The 21,478-nt window shown below is 38.3% G+C and overlaps 1 protein-coding gene across 1 annotated transcript in view; it reads left to right on the forward strand.

The window, feature by feature from the left end:
• ANO3 (anoctamin 3) overlaps positions 1-21,478 on the forward strand; it is a 376,853-nt gene that overhangs the window by 248,932 nt on the left and 106,443 nt on the right. Inside the window, exons 9-12 of the mRNA XM_006883709.1 lie at positions 199-305; positions 4,668-4,723; positions 8,617-8,738; positions 18,654-18,788. Coding sequence (XP_006883771.1) covers positions 199-305; positions 4,668-4,723; positions 8,617-8,738; positions 18,654-18,788 — 420 coding nt within the window. The remainder of the gene's footprint in view (positions 1-198; positions 306-4,667; positions 4,724-8,616; positions 8,739-18,653; positions 18,789-21,478) is intronic.

Consider the following 21,478-nt stretch of genomic DNA (forward strand, 5'->3'; position numbering starts at 1 on the left):
TATAATATATTTTTATGAATGTATTTTTCTCTGTCACTTTTTAAAGAAGAAGAGGATAGGTTTTTATTCTAATTGTTTGTATGGTAATGCACCTATTTATCTTAATGGGTAAATTGGAAGATATGCTAACTAGCGTGTAACTGTTGTGAATTCTGTTCACGACTTTCAGTACTAAAACCAGTTCCCTCCTTGTAACAGCTTCATAATAAACAATAAGGACACCTTCTTCAGTAATGCTACCCGAAGCAGAATAGTCTATCATGTGCTGCAGCGAACCAAATATGAAAATGGAATATCAAAAGTGGGTAAGAGCATTAATTGAGATCCTGTTTAAAATAGAATATGCTGGTATTTCTTCCTAGAATTAATGTTTTTCAAAATTGAAGCTTTGCATTCAGTTAGTAAGAGAATGTAAGTTATTGTTACTAAGAGGATATAAAGGGAACTCTGTACGGGATGGGCAATCTCTTCGCATGCGATTAACTTCCTCTGAAAACCTGCCAGAGGGTCAGATATGGGTTTATTCTGACAAGAAAATATAATGAAAACTCTTACTCTTTTTTGTAGAATATTATAAAAATGTTAATACTATAAACTATAAATACTATTTGCTAATGTTGTTGTTGTTGTTGATTGCCATCGAGGCCTTTCTATAACTCTTGTTTCTCCAACTTCACAGAGTTTCCAGAGTCATGTGGTTTAGGAATGTGGATGTCACTCCTGCTTCCCAACCTGTCTTAAAACTGGAAGCTCCACCAAACACTGTCCACCATGGGCAGCCGTTATGGAATTTGTGATCCCTATTGTTCAAAGTTCTGCATAAGAGCAAACCCAGATTACCTCAGCACAGCAAATTCACAGAAGAGTACTGTACAGCTTAGAAGAATGTTTCTCCAAAATATAGTAGCAAAGGATTAAAATATAATAACGTGGACCTGATTTAGTGAATATTAGAGCCCTCCAGGAGGTTTTGTTAACTCTAAACAAGAGGCTTTAATTAAAACAAAACAAACAAAAAAACCCAACAACCAAACATTCCACAATAACCGTTAGCCAAAACATAAGAGCCTGTCTTACACAGTCACGTTATCCAGTCTCCAAAATGGGGGCAAGAGGTTGGCCTTAAATGCAAGTGTCCTCCTAGAAGTCTTGTTGACTCTAAGCAAGAGACTTAAACAATAAAACAATCCAAACAGATCCTCAACCAAAACAAGAACACATCCATCATACAGAGGAATGGAAGTCCAAAATGGAAGACAAGGGCTTGGCAATATATGTTGTCATTGTTGTTGGTGCCATCTAACACTGAACCTAAAACCAAAAGACTTTAACCTTGTTCTGTAACTATTGTCCTTTCTCTAAGTTCATAGATTTTCTATAGGAATTTGCTAATACAAACAAAAATATAGTTGGCCTTATGCCTCAGAATATAAAATGTGCAAACTTTTTGACACAGAAATTTTACTTTTGAAATGTATCTTAAATAAATAATCAGAACTCTTGAATAACAGCATATGTAGAAATGTGATCATTGTTGCTTGTCATAGAACAAAAAAAAGGGGGAAGTAGAAACATCTCTCATGTCCATATTTGGAGACTAACAATTAAGTCAGGATATATTCATGAACCATGTCCCTTGAAAGCTATGTGAACATTTTCAACCTATATGAAGAACAGATTATCTGAGAGGCTGGGCTATATGAGGAGAAGTGTGGCATCAAGATTAGAGGAAGATTCATCAACAATCTTCATTATGCAGATGGCACAACCTTGCTTGCTGAAACTGAGGAGGACCTGAAGTGCATGCTGTAGAAGGTCAAGGACTGCAGCCTTCAATATGGATTGGGGCTCAATATCAAGAAAACAGAGATTCTCACCAGTGGGTCAATTGGCTGCATCAGGATGGATGGTGAAGAGATTAAGATTGTTAACAGCTTTAGTTTGCTTGGCTCCACAGTTAACACTCTTGGCACCAGCACCCAGGAAATGAAAAGACATATTACGTTGGGAAAAATCTGCTGTTAGGGACCTCTCCAAAGTACTTAAGAACAATGGTGTCACTCTGGAGACTAAGGTGTGCCTGATACAGACTGGACAATGTCTAGGGAAGATAGAAGGAGAATTGATGCCTTTGAGTTGTGGTATTGGATAAGAGTATTGAATATACGATGGGCTGCTAAGAAAATTAACAGATTTGCCCTGGAAAGGGTTAAATTAGGCTGCTCTTTGGAGGCAAGGATTCTGAAACTTCATCTGACATACTTTGGACATGTTGCAAGTAGGGACCAATCCTTAAAGAAGGACATCATGCTTGGTAGAGTGGAGGGACAGTGCAGGAGGGGAAGATCCTCTATGAGGTGGATTGATTCAGTGACTGGGGTAATCAGGATAGGTGTGTCTTAGATACTTTACTTATGGAGGTTGAAATTAGTAATTCCCTCTTTGTTTTTTTTTAAATAATATCTACAGTGCATTATTAAGTGAAAAAGGAAAATCACAAAGCTATAAATCTATTCTAAGTCATAAAGATAAAAAAATGGATAAACTAAATACATTTATGTATGAACTACTATTGAAGTTACCTAAAGAAGATTAACTAATGGCTAAATGTAAATATGTATATTTTCGCAAGTGAAAGTTTAAGAGTGAGCTACTGGCCTAGTGACAAGAAGCTGTGCTTCAATTCTAAAGGCACATGGTTCAAAGCCATCAACTGCTCTCAGGAAGAAGGGTGGGCAATTTCCTCCCATGCAATGGAAGACTGGTGGAGGGTCAGCTATGAGTTGGTTCTGACTCTACAGTAAACAACAACATGTATAGTAAAAAGGAAAGTGAGAAAATTTCACCTAGGAAAATGAACACAAATTCTGAAAACTCTCAAATGCACTGTTCTAGTTTTAGAACCAACTCATAGCTGATCCTCCAATGGATTTCCGTTGTCAAGGAAGGGAGATTGCCTAACTTTCTCCTGTGTATCCACTGACAGCTTAGCACTGTCAGGAAGGAGTGGCCTTTGTTTTAGTAGTACAGCTCCCTAAGGATAAGCAGAGAAGGAAAACAAAAGACAAATAAATGACTTTTAATCGTAAGCCTGAAAAATCAAGGAGTCTAAGAGATCAATTTTTGCTCATGCCCTAAAACTTTCGAAATCAACAGTTGGCAACCAGCCCCTACTGATTTTCATTAAAATGTACAGCCTTTAAAGCGAAATGAAAACAAGATTCAGGAATCCATGGAATATCAATTGACATGTTCCAACTAACAGATGCAGCTCTGGATGTACTTGCAGGTGTATGCCAGGAAATTTGGAGGACAGCTGCCTGATAGACTGACTGGAACAGATCCATATTTGTTCCCATTCTCAAGAAAGGTGGTTTACTTATTACAACGGGAAAGTCTGCAGTTAAGGATATTTCCAAATTATTGAGGAACAATGATAAGAGTTTAAAGACTAAAGTGTGCCTTATTCAGCCCATGGTCTTTTCAATCACTTTCTATGCATCTGAATATTGGACAATGAATATGAATGTCAGAAGAACAATTGAAGCCTTTGAGCTGTGCAGCTGGAGAAGAGTACTGAATATCCCTTCGACTGTCAAAACAACAGACATACAAGTCTTGGTTAAAGTGCAACCAAAGTGATCCTTGGAGTCAAAGATGACAAAGCTTTGTTTCTAATACTTCAGGCTTGTTGCTGGAAGAGGCAACATGGAGAGAGACATCATGTTTGGAAAGGTGGAAAATCTACAAAAGAGAAGACCCTCAACAAAATGGATTGACACTGTGATTGCATTAATAGGCTCAAGCATGTTGGAGATAGCTTAGGATAGGACAAAGGTCAGATATGTTATTCATAGGGCCCCTATGAGTCATACTCAACAGCTCCTTATCAGAAGAAGAAGCATGTAATCTAAAAGATATTACTTGGTCCAGGTGGAAAAAAGTCCTAAACTCACTTAATTCCAAGTAAGTGAATATTAAAATATGTCACATCTCATGAAATGGCAATGTGAAACCAAATGTTGACTTTTTACTGCTTAAAAAAAAAAAAGAAAAGTGGGGCATTTTGGTGTCATAGTCTGTAGAGAGTTCACCAGCTAACCCAAAGACTACGTCCCTTTCACTTCTAATCCCCCAGCAAGGGACAAAGATAGGAGTTGACTCCCTCAGGAGCTCGAATGAAAGCTAGGGGTCAATTCCCCACTCCACAGCAAGGAGCAGAGTGAGCTCCTTTATTAATGTTGCAAGAATAAAACTTGATTCTTAGCATCAGAATCTTTCACAGCTCACTGTACTCATGGTAGCTTGGGTATAGAGATTTGTGTTATTTCAGTGTTAATTGATGCAGTGTGTGTATGTGTGTGTGTGAGAGAGAGAGAAAGAGAGACAGACAGACAGAGAAGGGTGTGTGAAGTGTACATGGGGTGTGTATATGTTGCATCAGAAGAAAATCTTCGTTTAAACTGTCTCTAGTACTATTTTTCTTCCTTCTTTTTACAGGTATGCACACATGCACACATAAATCCTCCTTCCAAAACCTATAGGAGGGGCCACCTACGAATCAGTTCCAGCTGGAAGGCAATAAGCTTTTGCGATAGCATCAGAGGAAAATCTTCACTTAAACTGACTCTAGAATGGTTCTGTTTTGTTTTTTCTTCTCTTTTCAGGTATCTCTAAGCTTATAAACAATGGTGCATATGAAGCGGCATTTCCCCCACATGAGGTAACTTTAATATCATTGAAACCATTTTCTTTCTATTAAATAAAAATTGAGTAAGTGTTGGTGATACAGTCCTGTAAAAAGTGCAAGGGTAACATAAGGACAGCCATATCCAACCTCTGCCAACTCCATAAGGGGGAGTTGCCACCATCATCGCCATGCACAACATAAAACCAAATCCCAAGAAGTCAGACATGTCCCCCAGGTTCCCCGTATCTCTTTCTACTAATCCCAACACCAGTCCTACTGCTTACTGGGTCTGAAATCCATTGCAATAGTTTACAGAGCCCATGAACCATACTCAGGATTAAGAGGTGTATTAGAGTAGACAAAAGGCTATAATTCATGTTGGCAGCAGGACAGCTTCTAAAACATGCTCACAGGCACCTGAGCCTTCAGCCTCATGGCTTCAAGTCAGTATTATAAAGCTCTTAGACATGCCAAGTATGGCTCTCCCCCCTAGTCCGCCAGAAAGCTGTGGTGAAGGCTCTTCACTCTGATCCTATGGGGCAGCAGTCTCAAGGTCAGCTCTGTCTCATGTCAGGTCTCTGGTTCTCTGCTGCAGCTGCTGCTGCTGCTCCAGGTGGCCTGGTTCTGAGTGGTACAGAAATCTTTGGCCCCAAAGGACTCTCTGTTCTCTCTGCTTCTTCTTTACTGGTGGTGAGATTCTCAAATTCTGCTGCTGAATCTGTTCAATTTAGTGGTGAGACTAACCACTCCCTTTGTAAATAGATTCACATGCCCTCTTCATATATTCCCAGACATGGAATCGTCAAAGTCAAATTGTTAGGAAAGCCATTTTGAACAATAATGCCTCAACACCACAAGTGTAAGAGAGTTATGCTAACCTCAAGTTGGCCAGTTTGCATATACCAACAACCTGTACAAGAAGGATTATCAAATTCATCCTATGCAATTTACAGCCTCGGACAATCTGTTGCAGTGTCAGCTATGGGTTGAGTCTGACTTGACATCATTGAGTTTAGTTTTATTAAGGAAAATTCTTCATACTTAATGCTAGATAATATTTGTTTTTCATTTGAGGCTACCTGCTCTTGCTCTGGGGTACAGTCAGATGTGACCCTGGATCTTTTTTATAGCCTTGTAGAATCCTCAGGTAGCTCAGTAACTATTCGTCCCTTGAGTCCTTCTGCAGTTTGCCCTCATTCCAGCAGATCAAAAAAATTCCCCACCTTTGAAGAAGCACATGAACTTAAGCTTGACCATGCTGTAATAATGCCAGTGAGATGAAGAGAGGATGACAGTCTCTGCTCCAGCACAACAAAGCTCTGTGCTACACCACGCACAAACAAGCAAGGTACTAGGTTGATAACCATGACTTTGAGAGACCTAAAAATTTAAAATACACGAACAAGATAGCATATAAAAAGAAAAAAAATCACCCAAAATTCAACCGACCAAAACCCAAACCAATAATATCCCATTACTTGCATAATTCTTTGCCAGCTGTGGTGAGCACTTCCTGCTGAGACAGGGATATCATTTGAATTTGTTTGATGTACTTCTCACCGCTATATTAGAAAACCTCAAACCCATTGCCATGTGGTCAGAACTGATTCACAGCTGACCATCTAGCAGGGTTGAGGCTGTAGTTTGCCTGGATGGAAACTACCCTTCTTTCTCCCTAGGAACAACCAGAGAGGTCTGACCTTTGGTTCAGCAGCACAACTTCCTAGGGACTGCATTCACCCTATGTTAACTGTTGTTAGGTGCCATCAAGTGGTAGACTACTCAGAGTCACCCTACAGAGACACCGAATTCTTGACTTCTTTCTTCAGTACTGTGATGGCATAGTTTATCTGTTAACCCAAAGGCATCTCTAGTGGCTCAAACCCATCAGAATCTCCTTGAAAGAAAGATAAGCAGTCTCCTCCTCTTGTGATTTACAGCTTTAGAAATCTGATGGAGGGTGGCTTATGAGTTGGAATAGACTATACAGCACTGACTTTGAGTTGCTCGTGTTCCAAATAAGAATGTGGTTTTCTTCTGAACGTTTCTTCTGAATTCTCAAATGCTATGACTCTTTGCCTTAAAAGCTTAAGTTCAGAGACTCACAAACTTCAACTTTTATGCTGTTAATTCATAGATTAGGAATATTAATAATCACTTGCTCACTCACTGTCTGCCATCTAGTGACTTTCTCTTCCAGTTAACCTTTTATTTGGTTTCTCAGGCTGTGTATTTTAAGTGGAGGAGACTGATGTCCTTTCTCCTAGTGGCTCAGAGGTAGATTAGAACAGCTGTAGATGCCCACCTTTTGGTTAGCAGTGCAACATACTACAGGTGAGATCACATTGTTGTTGTTGTAAGTTGCCTTCAAAATGACTGATTGATAGCAACTTTGTGAACAAAACATCTAAACCTAACGCTATCCTCAACATCCCTCTTGTTGTAGAGCCCGTTGTTACAGACACTATGTCAGTCTATTTTGTTGAGGATCTTCCTTCCTTTCACTGATGCTCTGCCTTTCCAAACATGGTATCTCTCTCTAAGGACTGGGCCCTCATTGAGCACTTCCTATTTGACTTAAACAGTATGTTTTACATTAATTACTTAGTTTTATTTTTGCAATAATTTTTTGAGATAGACAATAATATTTCTTCTAATCTTTAGATTGGTAAATAGAGAAAAAAACAATTAAGTATTAAAAAGAAACCCAAACACCAAAACACCCAAAAAGCATTTTTCCAAGGTCAGAAAGTTGGACTACAATATTTTCTTCTTTTTAGTGTAGTTAATTAAAAAGAGTAATAATAATTATAAGATCTAATCTGTTCGTGTTTTTCATGTACTAAATCTTATATGTGTATATTCTCATTAATCCTGATGATAACTCTGAAACAATGATGTTGTTATTGTCGTTAGGGTGCTGTCGAGTATGACTCATAGTGACCCTATGAACAAAAGCCCTGAACCCTGTTCTATCCTGTACATCATCACACTTCCTGACACACAAGAGCCCATTGCAGCAGTCACTTCACCAATTTATCTGGTAGAAAGTCTCCTTCTCCTTAACCAACACTCCGCCTATCCTAACATCAGGTCTTTTTCCAAGATATAGCCCCTTCTAGCAACATGCCCAAAGGATGTGAGGAGAAGTTTCATCATTCTTGTCTCATAAGAGCACTCCCACTATAACCTCTCCAAGACATATTTGTTTGGTTTTTTGGGCCATCCATGAGATGGTTTAGTGCTCTTCTCCAACATCACAGCTCAAAAACATCAATTCTTCATCTGTCATCCTTTTTTACTGAGTTCTCCATGATCTCAGATCCATAGCAAGTGATCAGAAGACCATGGCCTGAATTATATGCACCTTAGTCCTTAAACTGACATCATTACTCTTTAATAATTTGGAGAGGTCCCTAACTGCAGATTTTCCTGATGCAATGTGTCTCCTTATTTCCTGACTACCTGTACTAAGGGGATAGATATTTGGGGATCTCACCACCAATAGAGAAAAAGGAGAGCATGCAGAGTCCTTTTGGGCCAAAGAATATATAATTATGAAATTATAAGTACTAATTATGTTCAACAATGATCCAGTCCTGTATTATTTTACCTTTTCATAATTAAAGGTTATAACAACTCTGTGAGGATAAAGAAAATATATTTTAAAGGCTACAAATTCCAAACTTTGAAACCTAAAGTGCATTTTTTAAAATAAATGAAATTGATATTACTGTTTTCTAAGGAGCTGTTATAGTATTTCTAATAAGGAGAGAGATATAAGGGCATTTGCTATGTCCTTACAATTTCTGAAGCTCTCAATAAACTTTTAAATTATTCCTTAAACGATAAGAAAACAATTATGATTTAAATAATACTTCACTTAGAAAATGAATACTAATTTATCTTGTTTTGGTCTATTTTAGGGCGCCTACAAGAGTAGACAACCCATCAAAACCCATGGACCTCAGAATAACAGACATCTATTATATGAGCGCTGGGCACGCTGGGGAATGTGGTATAAGCATCAACCCCTGGACTTAATCAGGTACTCACAGCAAGCAGATTAACAGTAGAAGGCAAATACTTTAAGACTTATAATTATTTCGTTTAATCACCAAAAAATCTGTATTGTTTAGGATACAATTATGACAAAATAGATCATTATTAATGTTCCCAGATAAGAAACTCAATGCAAGCAATTGGTTACAGAGGTCATGGAACAACTGAGGGGTTAAGCAGAGGTAATGATGAATCTAGACAACAGTGAAAGTGAAAATTACCACCATCTGGAAAGCAGGATAGACCATAGAAAAGAGTGCACAATACCTGGGAATTGTTGGAATTGCTTGGAATAAAGAAGCCCCCCTTGATAAGTTGACTCAGTGACTGTGGTAATGTGGGGTGGGTGAATCAGCTCAGGATAGACCAGGGTTCAGAGATGTTGTACACGGGGTACTATGAGTTACAAGCAACTCGACGGCAAATAACAACAACCACCGCATGGAGGTGACTACCATGGAGACATCCCTGAAGAAGAGTAAGGGTGGAACAAGTTCCAACTTCACCCTCTACCTCCAAGCTGTCCATTACTATCTGGTCCAAATTAACCAGAAGTAGTCATAAGGGTATCTATGTAATCTACATTCCTGGAGAAAACAAATCAAATCAACGAAGAGGCAGAAAATGGATCTGGGGGCAAAGCAGCAGCGTAGTTCACAGGGAGCTGAGCTGCTAACCTCGAAGTGGTGTTACCTTGTCTGTTCTAATCCACTAGTAGCTGAATGAATAGGAGGAAGATGGACAATCTCCTTTCATGAGATTTACAGCCTACAAAAATCCACCCGAGTGGCAGCTAAGAGGGTCCAACCTGAGGCCAATGAGAGAAATAGAGCTTATAACAGAGATTTGTGGACTTCCAGGATTTCAGGGAGCATATATATTCTAATGTTGCACTATCTTCAGTTTCCAGTTCTCTTACGTTCATGGTTAATAATTTTTTGATGAAGAAAATTTGTTCTTTTTCTAATAACTGTTTGAACAAGAAGACTACATTAAGAAATTAATGAAGTTTCTAACTGTAAATATTTGTATAATGAAAGGACAAGGGCGGTCACTTTATCAGTTAATGTTAGCATTTTATGAAATATATGTGCACATACCAAAAATAATGTATAACTGTGTGATTCAGTGTCTCAACAGGAAACTGATAAAATAGGTAGTTGAAGAAAGCCAGAAAATGGTGATGGAATGCCTACGAATGGTAGCAGCTGGAAGCTGTTAGAATCCTAGGCTTGAAGGGCAAAGAGAGGGAGCAGTTAGCAGTTGTCAAGAAGCTGTAAGCATAGCAAAAGAGCTGCCTTAGAGAAACTATATCTTATAGAAACTATGACCTTAGGAAGAAAGCCAGTACTGCCAAATTCATGACCCAAAAAGGTGGAAGCTCGGGTAGTAAATGACTAATACTTTTCATTCTCCATGATTTTCTATTTCTTCCTTTCTAACTGGCCAATAATCTTATCAGGAAACTAGAAGACAGGAGCTTACATGATAAATTCAATGTAGATGAGCCTCCTGGAGCTCATGGCAGAGAGGAAAAGGATAGAGAATGGATCAAGAGGTGCAAAGGGGAAATATCAAGCACCGCATCCTCTATTTTCTATATTAAACATTTGAATATATTGAGCATCAAATTGTTTTAATTGAGTCAGTCAATTGTGTCAAATTCTCAAATTCTTGAGTATGCCATGTAAAGATTGTTACTTTATTATTATTTTGGAGGTGTAGTAATACAGTGAGAGGTGCTATTTAACAAAATATATAATAAATAATAAGAAGAAATATGAATAAAATTATGATTTATTACTAATAATAAGTAGTATTTAGTATTACTTCAAATAATTTCTGCAGGTACCCTCTGTTTTCAATATATGGAGTTATATACCTATATGTATGAGTTATATGCAGAACAGATCATTCAGTAAGTGAGGCTTTATGAGGAGGAATGTGGCATTAGGATTGGCAGGAAACTCATCAACAACGTACGCTGTGCAGATGACACAACCTTGCTTACCAAAACTGAGGAGAACATGAAGCACTTGCTGCAGAAAAGTCAGACTGTAGTCTTCAATATGGTTTGAAGCTCAACATCAAGGAAACAAAGATTCTCACCACTGGGACAACTGGCAGCACCATGATAGATGGAGAAGGGATTGAAGTTGTTAAAAATGACAGTTTACTTGGCTTTGTAATCAGCACTCTTGGAACCAGCAGTCAGGAAATCAAAAGATGAACTGCACTGGGAAAATACTGCTAGGGACCTCTCCAGAGTGCTGAAGAGCAAAAATGTCAGTCTAGAGATAAAGGTGTATCCGATCCAGGCCATGGTCTTTGCAATTGCTTGCTATGCAGAGAAGAGCTAGACAATGGCTAAGGATGACAGAAGAATTTATACCTTTGGGTTGTGGTGCTGGAGAAAAATCTTGAACATATGGACCTCCAAGAAAAACAATAGGTCTGTCTTAGAGAGGGTGAAACAAGTTTCTCCTTGGAGGCTAGGATTTTGAAGCTCTGTCTCACATACTTTGGGCATGTGATCAGAAGGAACCTGTCTTTGGAGAAGGACATCATGCTCTGAAGTGTGAAGAGACAGCTCAGGGAAGGAAGACAGTGGATCAGATGGATTGATACAGTAACTGGGGCAGTGAGGGTAGGTATGTCAAAGTCAGTGAAACTGGTTTAGACCAGGACAGGCTTCAGAGTTGTACATAAGGTCACAATGAATTGCAGGCAACTCGGCAGCACATATCAACAACACCCAACTATTTGGCAGTAGAGATGTAGAAGAACATTTGCTAAGAAAAAGTATATACTTTGTCTTATAGACATCAAAGAAGGAAGAATGGAAGACCCACCTAGATAAAGTGAATGAGAGGACCACCTAGATAAAGTTCATTGAAGTGTGTAACAATATATTGTTAATTGCTAGGAACTTATATATTACAAAATTGATATTTTTATGAGAAAGACATGACTTATTAGACAATGGAATCTCACATATACATTTTTCACATCCCAGATTTTTATAACTAGCTAAAATAATAAAGAATATTAAGTCTAAAAATCTTAAAGCATTAATTATTTATAGTTATTTTCAGTAATAATAAGAAAACAATTTTAAGGATGTAGTTCTCTTATTGGCTTGTTTTCTAAGGAAAAACGACTGCTCAGAATTTGGCTTGTTTCTATATATTGGTTATAAATGAAGGAGATCCATATGCAAAGCTTTTATTCTCTTACATTAAATAAGGGAATTTCTTATTGGATTAAAGGTGAGGTCTTGTTACTCAGCTTCTTCTTAATAAAGTTCTATTCTAGACCTAGCAAAACAAATTTCTGGTATTCCTGCTATTCATTTGACAGCAGCAGTGATGTTCTAATTCTATGGCTCCTTGTATCCTGCTTCAATTTCTATTGCTGTGCTCTTTCTGCTATTTTTAAGATAACCTTCAGCAAGATTTTACTAGCCTGTGATATTCATGGTTATTCTATACCGTCTAGTCACTTGCAATTCATAGAGACTCTGTGTAAAAGAGCTCTGCACCCTGCTCTACCCTGAGCCAATTTAGTGATGTTGTTTGATAATTTCCACACTCTACTGGATCACCTTAAAGAAAAGCAAAACATGAGAACAAATCTGAATCTTTTCCAGTTAGTTGGCCAGGAAACTGCTTTCCAAATTTTTTGTCATGGACTAGTGAGTTATGTCCAAGGCTGCATGTGTTTGCACTTCAGTTGATATTTCAGCAATTCCTATGGCCCTATTTTTTTATTTTTGCCTATGCCTTTAGGACAATTTGGACTTCTTTCTTAAATACTATTGGGTTTTGTTCTTATGCTTCTTCCTGAAGCATTGGTTCAGTGACAACCAATTATTTCTATCATAGTGATTCTGTATTCATTCTATGATGCCAAGAGTTTATGATCCAAAATGAATTTCCTAGCTATTGACTTTGACTTTGCCATAGAGATATGGCCCTAGAATTAGAAGAAGTCTCATAAAAAACTTGCATCATGCAGATTACACAACCTTGCTTGTAAAGGTGAAGGAAACTTAAAGCACAGACTACAAAAGAGCAAAGACTACAACTTTCAATATGGATTACATTTTAGCATCAAGAAAACAAAAATCTTCATGAGCAGACCGACAAGCAACATTAGAACAGATAAAGAAGGGATTGAAGTTATTAAGGATTTCATTTCACTTATGTCCACAAGTGACACTGATGGTAGCAGGAAACAAGAAATAAATACAGATGTTGTTCTGGGAAAATGAGCTGTCAAGGAATTATTTAAAGTTTACAGTTGATTCTTATGCATCGTAAAGTTGGACAATGAATAAGAGAGAATGAAGAATCAATGCCTTTGAATTATGGTGTTGGCAACGAGTGTTGGGTGCACCATGGAATACCAAAAGACCAAACTCAGAGGAAGTATGCCCTGAATGCAGCTTAGGAGGAGAATGATAAAACTTCATCTCACATATTTTGAAGTGTTTTCAGAAACAACCTGTCTTTGAAAAAAGGCATCTTTCGAGCAAAGGTAAATGGTTAGAGAAAGAGAGGGAGACTCAACAATGTGAATTAACACAGTGATTGAAAAAATGGTCCAACAAGACCAAGATCATGATGATGTTGCAGGTAAAATAAAGTTTGGATTCTTTAGTCATTGGACTGTCATGAGTCATAGTGAATTAAAATGCACCTAACAACAAGAGCAATATTCTGGACATATGTTCATGGAGGATTTTCCCCACTTTTAGAATTAATTCATGTATTTAGTAGCTAAGATTTCCTTTCATTCAAATCACATTTTTCACACAAAAAATTAGAAAAAATTTTTAAAAAAATCCTTAGCAAGAAAACCTGCTTAGAAAAGTAGTGGTAGTTTTTAAAGAATAATTCTCAATATGCATGAAATTATTTAAATTTTAAAATCACTAAAAATCTCTCCTAAAATATCCATGAAACTACTTTTGACTTAGATAATTATACTCCATCAAGCACTAATGCTCCCTCTCTTAGCCTTTAATAATGTCTAATTGAAAATCTCTGTATAATGATGTCTATATAAGGAACTTGTCTATGATGTCTCCTATCATAATTCTTATAAAGATATTATATGTTAGCAACATGTGCTTGAAACCCTGTTTCACCCCACAGAGGAGCATTGGTTCAAGGAAATGAGTGTCTTTATTGTGATACTAACTAAGAAAATAAACTTCAGTTTCAAAGTATAGCATTATCATTGCATAAGTTAATGAATTAGTTATTGATACATGTTTCCTAGAAGTAAATGAAAGGATTTTGAAAAATTATGCTTAATGAAAAATGACCAGGTCTACACCTGGTGTGACATGCAAAAATTTTAGCTGATACAATACAGAGTATGTATTAGAGAATGAAGTTAAGTCAGAAAGCACCCCTCAGTACCCTCACCTTTTACACATAAAATGACAAAAGCATTTTCTTTTAAAAAAAGCATGGTACTCCTTAGAGGTAAATATCATGAAATTTGCTCTCACAAACTTTAGGATATTTTCTGGAGGGACCATTCCTTGGATCAGGACATCATGCCAGGAACGGTGGAAGGTCAGAGCAAGAAAGATCTTCAACAAGATGGATTGACACAGTGACTGTAACAATGAGCTTGAGTATATCAGAGGACATGAGAATGGTACAGAATAGGGCAATGTTCCAATCCATTGCTCCTAAGGTTGTTATAAGTTGCAGCTGACTCGATGTCACCCAACAATAGCAACCTCCACAATACAACAGCAAAAAGCCAAGCAATAAAAAAAAATAAGTAAATGGGCCCTCATAAAAATGATAAGCTTCTGTTCATTGAAAGGCTACTTAAAGGTGTGCATGAAGTGTTTCTGAGTATACCAAATGATTAGGCAGAATTTTGTTCTGTTGCATAGAGTAGCTGCAGATCCTATTCCAGTAATGGCATCTAATGACAAAACAACATGATGGCTCTAGATGGCAAAGGCATTGCAATTCACAGGCTCAGACCCCACTCCTGCACTATCCCCCAGTAACCCTCCAGCTCTCCACGTTAAGAAGAGAGTGAGCCTGGGGCCTGGGCAGCAAAGTGGGCCAGGGAAGAAGAAACAGGCCCTAGGGAATGATACTGAGGATGTGTCCCTGGATTTGGATAGCAAAGAGGAGCTGGGCTTTAGGAAAGCCAAGACCAGGAACTCTCAGTCCCCTTTCCATCTGTTCTTCAGAGTGAGTGCCATTGTCACCTACATATGCTGTGACTGGTTCAGCAAGAGTTGTGCTGGCCGCTTTGGCACTGTGCTGCTCCCTCTGCCCTTGGACATTTTGTCCATGAAGAATGTGACCGGAAGACTCAAGCTGGACCTTCTATCAGGGAATCAGAAAAACTTAGATGGAAAAAGTCACTGGATGCTTGAAGCCAGAAAGGTCTCTTCTAATAATGTTGCTGCCACAGAACTTGAAGCTTGGATCTTCTGGTTTGGCTTCATCATTTGCTTGGTGATTTGGATTCTATTAATCGTAGCACCTTATTTTCCTTGAAGCTGAAATTGCTGGCCTGGGTGATCACTGGGATTTCTTTCCAAGCTATTAACCTGTTAGGCTCTATCTTTTGTAAGATGGGAGGTGGCAGTGATATCAGCAAAGTCACATCCAGCTTGTCCCAGACAGTGTTCCAGATGGCATGTCTAGGTTATTTCCCAAAGCCTCGCCTCGAGCGGCTGGAGATCCACAAATATTAGTGAATTGGCTCTGGACACTTTAGAAGATTTCTCTCACTCTTTGGATTCCTGGCCCCAGGTCCTCTCAGGCCCCTTATCCTCTGCATTCTCACCTGTAGCTGTGTGGTATTGGCCCCATGTCCTAACTGGCCGGGGGTTCTCCTACCCAGCCCATTGAGTTCACATATGCCACTGCCTGGTCCTGTATGCTCTCTCACACATTTATGTTTGATTATACTTCTATAGGCTAATGTGGCTGGTGAACCTGGAGCTTCACTGAACAAAGAAAAGAAAAGAAAAACTCCAACAACACCAAAACCGAAAACAACTGTCCTTTGTCACAACCATTTCCCTAAAGAAACAAATGGAAGATGATGAAATCCATGACAGTTCTCCAGGCACCGTAATCAGTGCTATGATGATGCCCTAGTACAGCCACAGGCCCTCAAGAGGGAGAGGGCTGCGGAGGAGGGTGGGGTCTCCAGGAACCCTGCTGCCCTCATGTACTCAGCAGGGACCACCGCTAACACAGCAGTCAAGCTCTGGTCCACACCTGACTTGCTCCTTTTAGCAGCCCTTAACATCCCCTGGGTAGCATGTGGACAAAGCAAGCTCCTGGCTCCATGAAGAAAGGGGTCCACTCACTCCTGGGTAGGCCCAGGAGACTGCCTTTAAAAACCTGCATTTCATTTCATTTCATTCATTCATTCATTCGTTCATTTATTTATTTATTTATTTATTTCTTTAATGTGTGTACCGTCAAATTGGATCTGACTGGCACAGGAGGTGATGGTTCCTCCTTCTTCAGCAGAGCATCTGGTGGATTTGAACCACGTACCTCTGGGATTGCAGTGCAGTTTCCTGCCACTAGGCCACCAGAGCTCGCTAAAACCTGCATTTCTAAAAGACCAAATAGTCCTTTCCACTAAAAAGCTAATAGATAATTGTTACTGTTGTTATTGTTATTGTGTACTGTTGGGTCAGAACCAATGATAGCTGGCCCTCCAGTGGGTTTTCAGAGGCAGTTAAACACATGGAAGGAGATGGACAACCATCTTTCTCTAACTGGTGGTTTCAAACCATGTGCCTTCAGGACTGCAGCATAGCTTCTTACCATTTAAACAACAACAATAACAATAATATGGTGGCTAACATTAAAATAAAAGGTTGAAAAGGGTTACAAGACATTATCCATTGCTGGTGGGATACAAAATGGTACATCCAAAGAAAAAAACAGTGTAGAGCTTCTTAAAAAAAACAAAACTAAAAATAAAATTGCCATATAACCAAGAATTTTTACCACTAGAAATATATTCCAACACTTAAAAGCAGAGAATCAAACAGATTTGCATACTAGCTTCAAAAGTAGCACTATTCACAATAGCCAAAAGTAGAAACAAATGAAATGTCTTTCAACAGATGAATGAGTAAACAAAAGTACATGCATACAATAGAATAAAACTCAGACAGGGAGAGAAATATAGTATTGTTACCTGGTGCAGATTTGGAAAGAGCTGGAATACACTATGCTTAACGAAACATGTCATTCAAGAAAAGACAAATACTATATGTCCTCTGTTACATTAAAAAAGATTAAAAAAAAGATAAATGTATAAAGAACAAAGTTTAGAAGTTGTTTCCATGGTCTAGAGAGAGAAGGAGGTGAAAGGTTCATCCTGATGGATATATTGTACTTATTAAGGGCAGGGTTATGTAGTCAACTATTGTAATGGTTTTCAATAAGTTGTATACTTGTAGAAAGTTGATTGGTAATAATTATGTGATGGCAATATTTCCAATAACAATAGAGAAGCTGTTGAGTCTGATTATGCACAATCAAGAACCTCTGGGGTTTTCTTCTTGGTTTGAAGGTTTAGGGTCATGATGCCATCTCAGTTAATTGGCTTAATAACATGTTTAGTTCATTAGACCCATATCCTAGTATGATTTAGAACGGCATCTTGCAAATGATTTTCCGAAGCATGACAATGCTCTATTCATCTGGAACAAAAGGAGTCAGGAATTGGAGGAGGGTATGGTTTTGAAACCTATTGCCTCCAAGAATGTTCAGCTATATTCAAGAAGAAGAATCCTACTCAGAAGGGTGAAAATGCAGAGCAGAACACTATATTTTAATAAACTAGGGGACTACCAAGAAAACAAATAGGCCTGTCTTGGAGGGGATAAAACCAAGTTTCTCCTTAGAGGCTAGGATTTTGAAGCTCTGCCTCACTTACTTTGGGTACGTGGCCAGCAGAGATTGGTCCTTGGAGAAGAACATCATGCTCAGAAGGGTGGACGGACAGCACAGGAGAGGAAGACCCCAGATGAGATGGAATGATAACAGTAACTGGGGCAATAGGATTGATGTGTCAGAGTTAGTGAGACTGGCTCAGGACAGGGAAGGGATCAGAGCTGCTGTGCATCGCAGGTGACTCAACCAATAAGATTCTATTACAGGTTTGGAAGCAAGAGTGGCATCCAGTTCCTAAATAACATGCCTCTGGAAACTATGAATTTTGATAAATGTCGGTACTTTTAGATGGGCTTCAGGCTTTTGTTTCTAGGGTCGCTATGAGTCATGCTCAATTCAAAGGCAATCAACAACAACAACAACATAGACCTTTTTTGAGTCATAAATATTAAATGAACTCTTTAGACCATTTCCTTCAAATCATCTCTAAACTGAAAATATACCCTGAAGTCTTAAAACTGCTTTGAGTGTCATTTTCTTTAAGAACTGCCTATATAGGACCACAGGAACAATGACAACTTGAAACATTAGAAGACAATGAATTTATGTTAAGTAATGAGGAGAAAAGGAGGGTGGAACGGTTACACAACTCAAAGGATGAAATTGATTTCACCAAACAAAACATGTTAAAACTGTTAAACTGGTATAGGTTTGGTTGTGTGTACTCTCAGTAACAACATAAAAGCATGAAAAAGTTTTTGCATGGAAGCATAGCTCTATATTTGACACGTTTTAAAGATAATATCACCATTATTATCACGATTCTCTAACAAGTAGGTGTTTTATTTACTTGGATGGAGCTGAAGAAAAATTAGCTATGGAGTCGTGAATTTTCATCTGACATTCTGACTAGATGTAGTAGCATCAGTATTTGCACTGTCAGTTATGTTACTTTGACTCAAACTAGGATTTCCTTTCTCATGCAGGCGGTACTTTGGTGAGAAGATTGGCCTCTACTTTGCTTGGCTGGGATGGTATACTGGAATGCTGATTCCTGCAGCAATTGTTGGCTTATGTGTTTTCTTTTATGGATTATTTACCATGAACACAAGTCAAGTAAGGTATGCAATTAACAAACTACAATATTCATTGTAGTACTTCATAGAAGAAACATGTGATAGTGCCACAGTTTATTTATTGGTTTGTTTTTGTGTAGTGGTGGCGGGGGTGGTGGTGGTGGTGGTGGTGGTAGTGGTTTTCTTTTTGGTGAGAAGGAACGTTATATGAAAGGTTATTTGCATACATCCATACACCAATATTAGTGGATAGGTTTTGTTGTTGTTTTTTGTTGTTATGTGCCATCGAGTTGCTTGCAACTTGTAGCGACCCTACGTACAAGAGCTCTATATGATCTTCTATTCTGTGCCAACCTAGCCATCTCAAACGCACTTATTCCCACCTCTCTAGTCACAGAATCGATCCATCTCATCAAAGGTCTTCCTCTCCTTCACCGCCCCTCCACTCTGCCAAACTTGATGTCTCTTTCCAAGGACCAGTCCCTCCTTGCAACATGCCCAAAATATGTCAGATGAAGCTTCAGAATCCTTGACTGTAGGGAACACTCTGGCTTCACCCTCTCCAGGACAAACCTGTTTGTTCTCCTAACAGTCCATGGTACATTGAACACTCTTCTCCAGCACCAGAGCTCAAAGGCATCAATTCTTTCTGTCAACCCTAAACACTGTCCAACTCTCTGATGCATAGCACGTAATTGCGAAGACTATAGCCCGGATCAGGTGCACCTTAGTCTCCAGTCTGACATCATTGCTCTTCAGTACTCTTGAGAGGTCCCTCACAGCCGACTTTCCCAATGCAATTCGTCTCTTGATTTCCTGGCTGCTGTTACCAAGAGTGTTGACCATGGAGCCAAGTAAAGTAAAACTGTTAACTATCTCAATCTCTTCACCATCCATACTGATGCTGCCAATTGGCCCAGTGGTTAGAATCTTTGTTTTCTTGATGTTGAGTTTCAGTCCATATAGGAGGCTGTAGTCCTTGATCTTCTGCAGGCTGGTTATTACCATGGCAATCTCTTTCTGAGTATGCCAGGTAAGAAATCAACAATTACAGAGAGAAAATAATATATAATGTACACAATCATACATATTATTATTCGTTATCAGTTCAAATAATTATAATAGATAAAACAATTTTAGACAATTCACAAAGACCTTCTGCTTGCATTTTTCATTTGATATAAACCTTGCCTGCTACAGTCTTTGAGATCAGCATCCTTTTTTGCAAATAAGAGAACCTAACACATTAATATCAAAACAAAATGTTGGACCTCTGGTGATGTAATCAGTCTGTGAGAAGTTGCGTTACTTAACCCGAGGTTAAGTAACCTTTCTTTAGGTTCAAACTCACTACAATGTTATGAAAGAAAGATGGACAATCTCCTTCTGTGTGACTTTCAGCCTCTGAAACCTGCTGAGTTGGTTCTGACTTGACAGCAAAGAGTGAGAACAAACATTTACATCCCATAAATCTGATGCAAAGAAGTCTCTCTCCTTTCCTAAGTACAAGACACAAAATCATATTCGTCTTTGTTCTTAATCTCTGAATGAACAGATATTTATAAATTTTACTGAAGATCAGTGTAAGTTATCAAGAATTGTGATTCTTCTTTTAAAGTTTAAATACTTCAAAATTTGAGAATAAGAACAATGCATTATTTCTCAGCAAAAGCATCAGTCACTCTCTTAGTAGCATGTCATAGTTAACATTTCTCAGCGTTATCAACACGTTCAGTCTCCTATGCTGATGTATAAAATATGCAAAAGCCCTACTCTGCCGTTCTTCAAATCTCAGTGTCTCTTCTTCTTTGACCCATCTGTTAATACCCATGGGCTTGCTTCTCGGTTGTGACAATAGAAGTTAGCAGTGCATTAATATTCCTTTAAAATATGGCTTGTGTATATCAATTTTGCCCCAAAATATACAGCACTTTAATTTTCTTTAGAGTTTAGTACTATTCCTAGCCAAGTTTCTTGAGCTGGTATCTCACAGTTCTCTTGTTCTTTGTGAAGGCAAAATGATAATTAGAATAAAAAAGAAACACCTGCTGCTAAAATAATGTCACCTACACAGATTTATTTTATCATTTTGCAAACTCACTGCCACCCCAGCAGGCAGCATATTCCTGGGTAAATGTTTTCCTATGAGAACCATCTATTACCTTTCTTGAGATTTTTCTTGCAAGTTGTTGAGTCTTTAATCTCTGAGGTTTATGGGGAAAGTTGTAATTTGGAGTTCTGATGTCTAGAAAGGGAAAGCATTGTGCTATAATGACTTAAGAGATAAAGGCACTTATTTATACTTTATAATTTCTCATTTGAGTTGGTTTCATGTAGAACCTGATCCCCAAGTTTTATCATGTAGTATATAGGCTCTTTCATGTACCCCTTGAAGATGAAAACTAATAAGCCAAATAATAGGAGTTGAATCGCCTGTTCTACTGATTTATGGTACCAATGAAGTAAATTAGGCCCTTTTGTATTAGCTAATTATTCTTTAACCTTTCATTCAGTGAATGCTTCAAACGGCATTAGCAAACATTTTCTTTTTAAAACCAGTGTTTTATGGTATAATATCACTTCTACTTCTGTCACACTATAATTAAGATCCTGTCAGATTTTCTATTCTAAAACAAGATAAGCAGCACTGAATATCTTGATTTTCAAAATTTCATGGCACTAAAAGTTTCCATTCAAAGTGTCAGACATGATTGAGTCTAAGGTGTTATCATGAC

The sequence above is a fragment of the Elephantulus edwardii genome, unplaced genomic scaffold (genome assembly GCF_000299155.1).
Source record: "Elephantulus edwardii isolate Elephantulus edwardi_28Jun2011 unplaced genomic scaffold, EleEdw1.0 scaffold00029, whole genome shotgun sequence".
Lineage (NCBI taxonomy): Eukaryota > Metazoa > Chordata > Mammalia > Macroscelidea > Macroscelididae > Elephantulus > Elephantulus edwardii.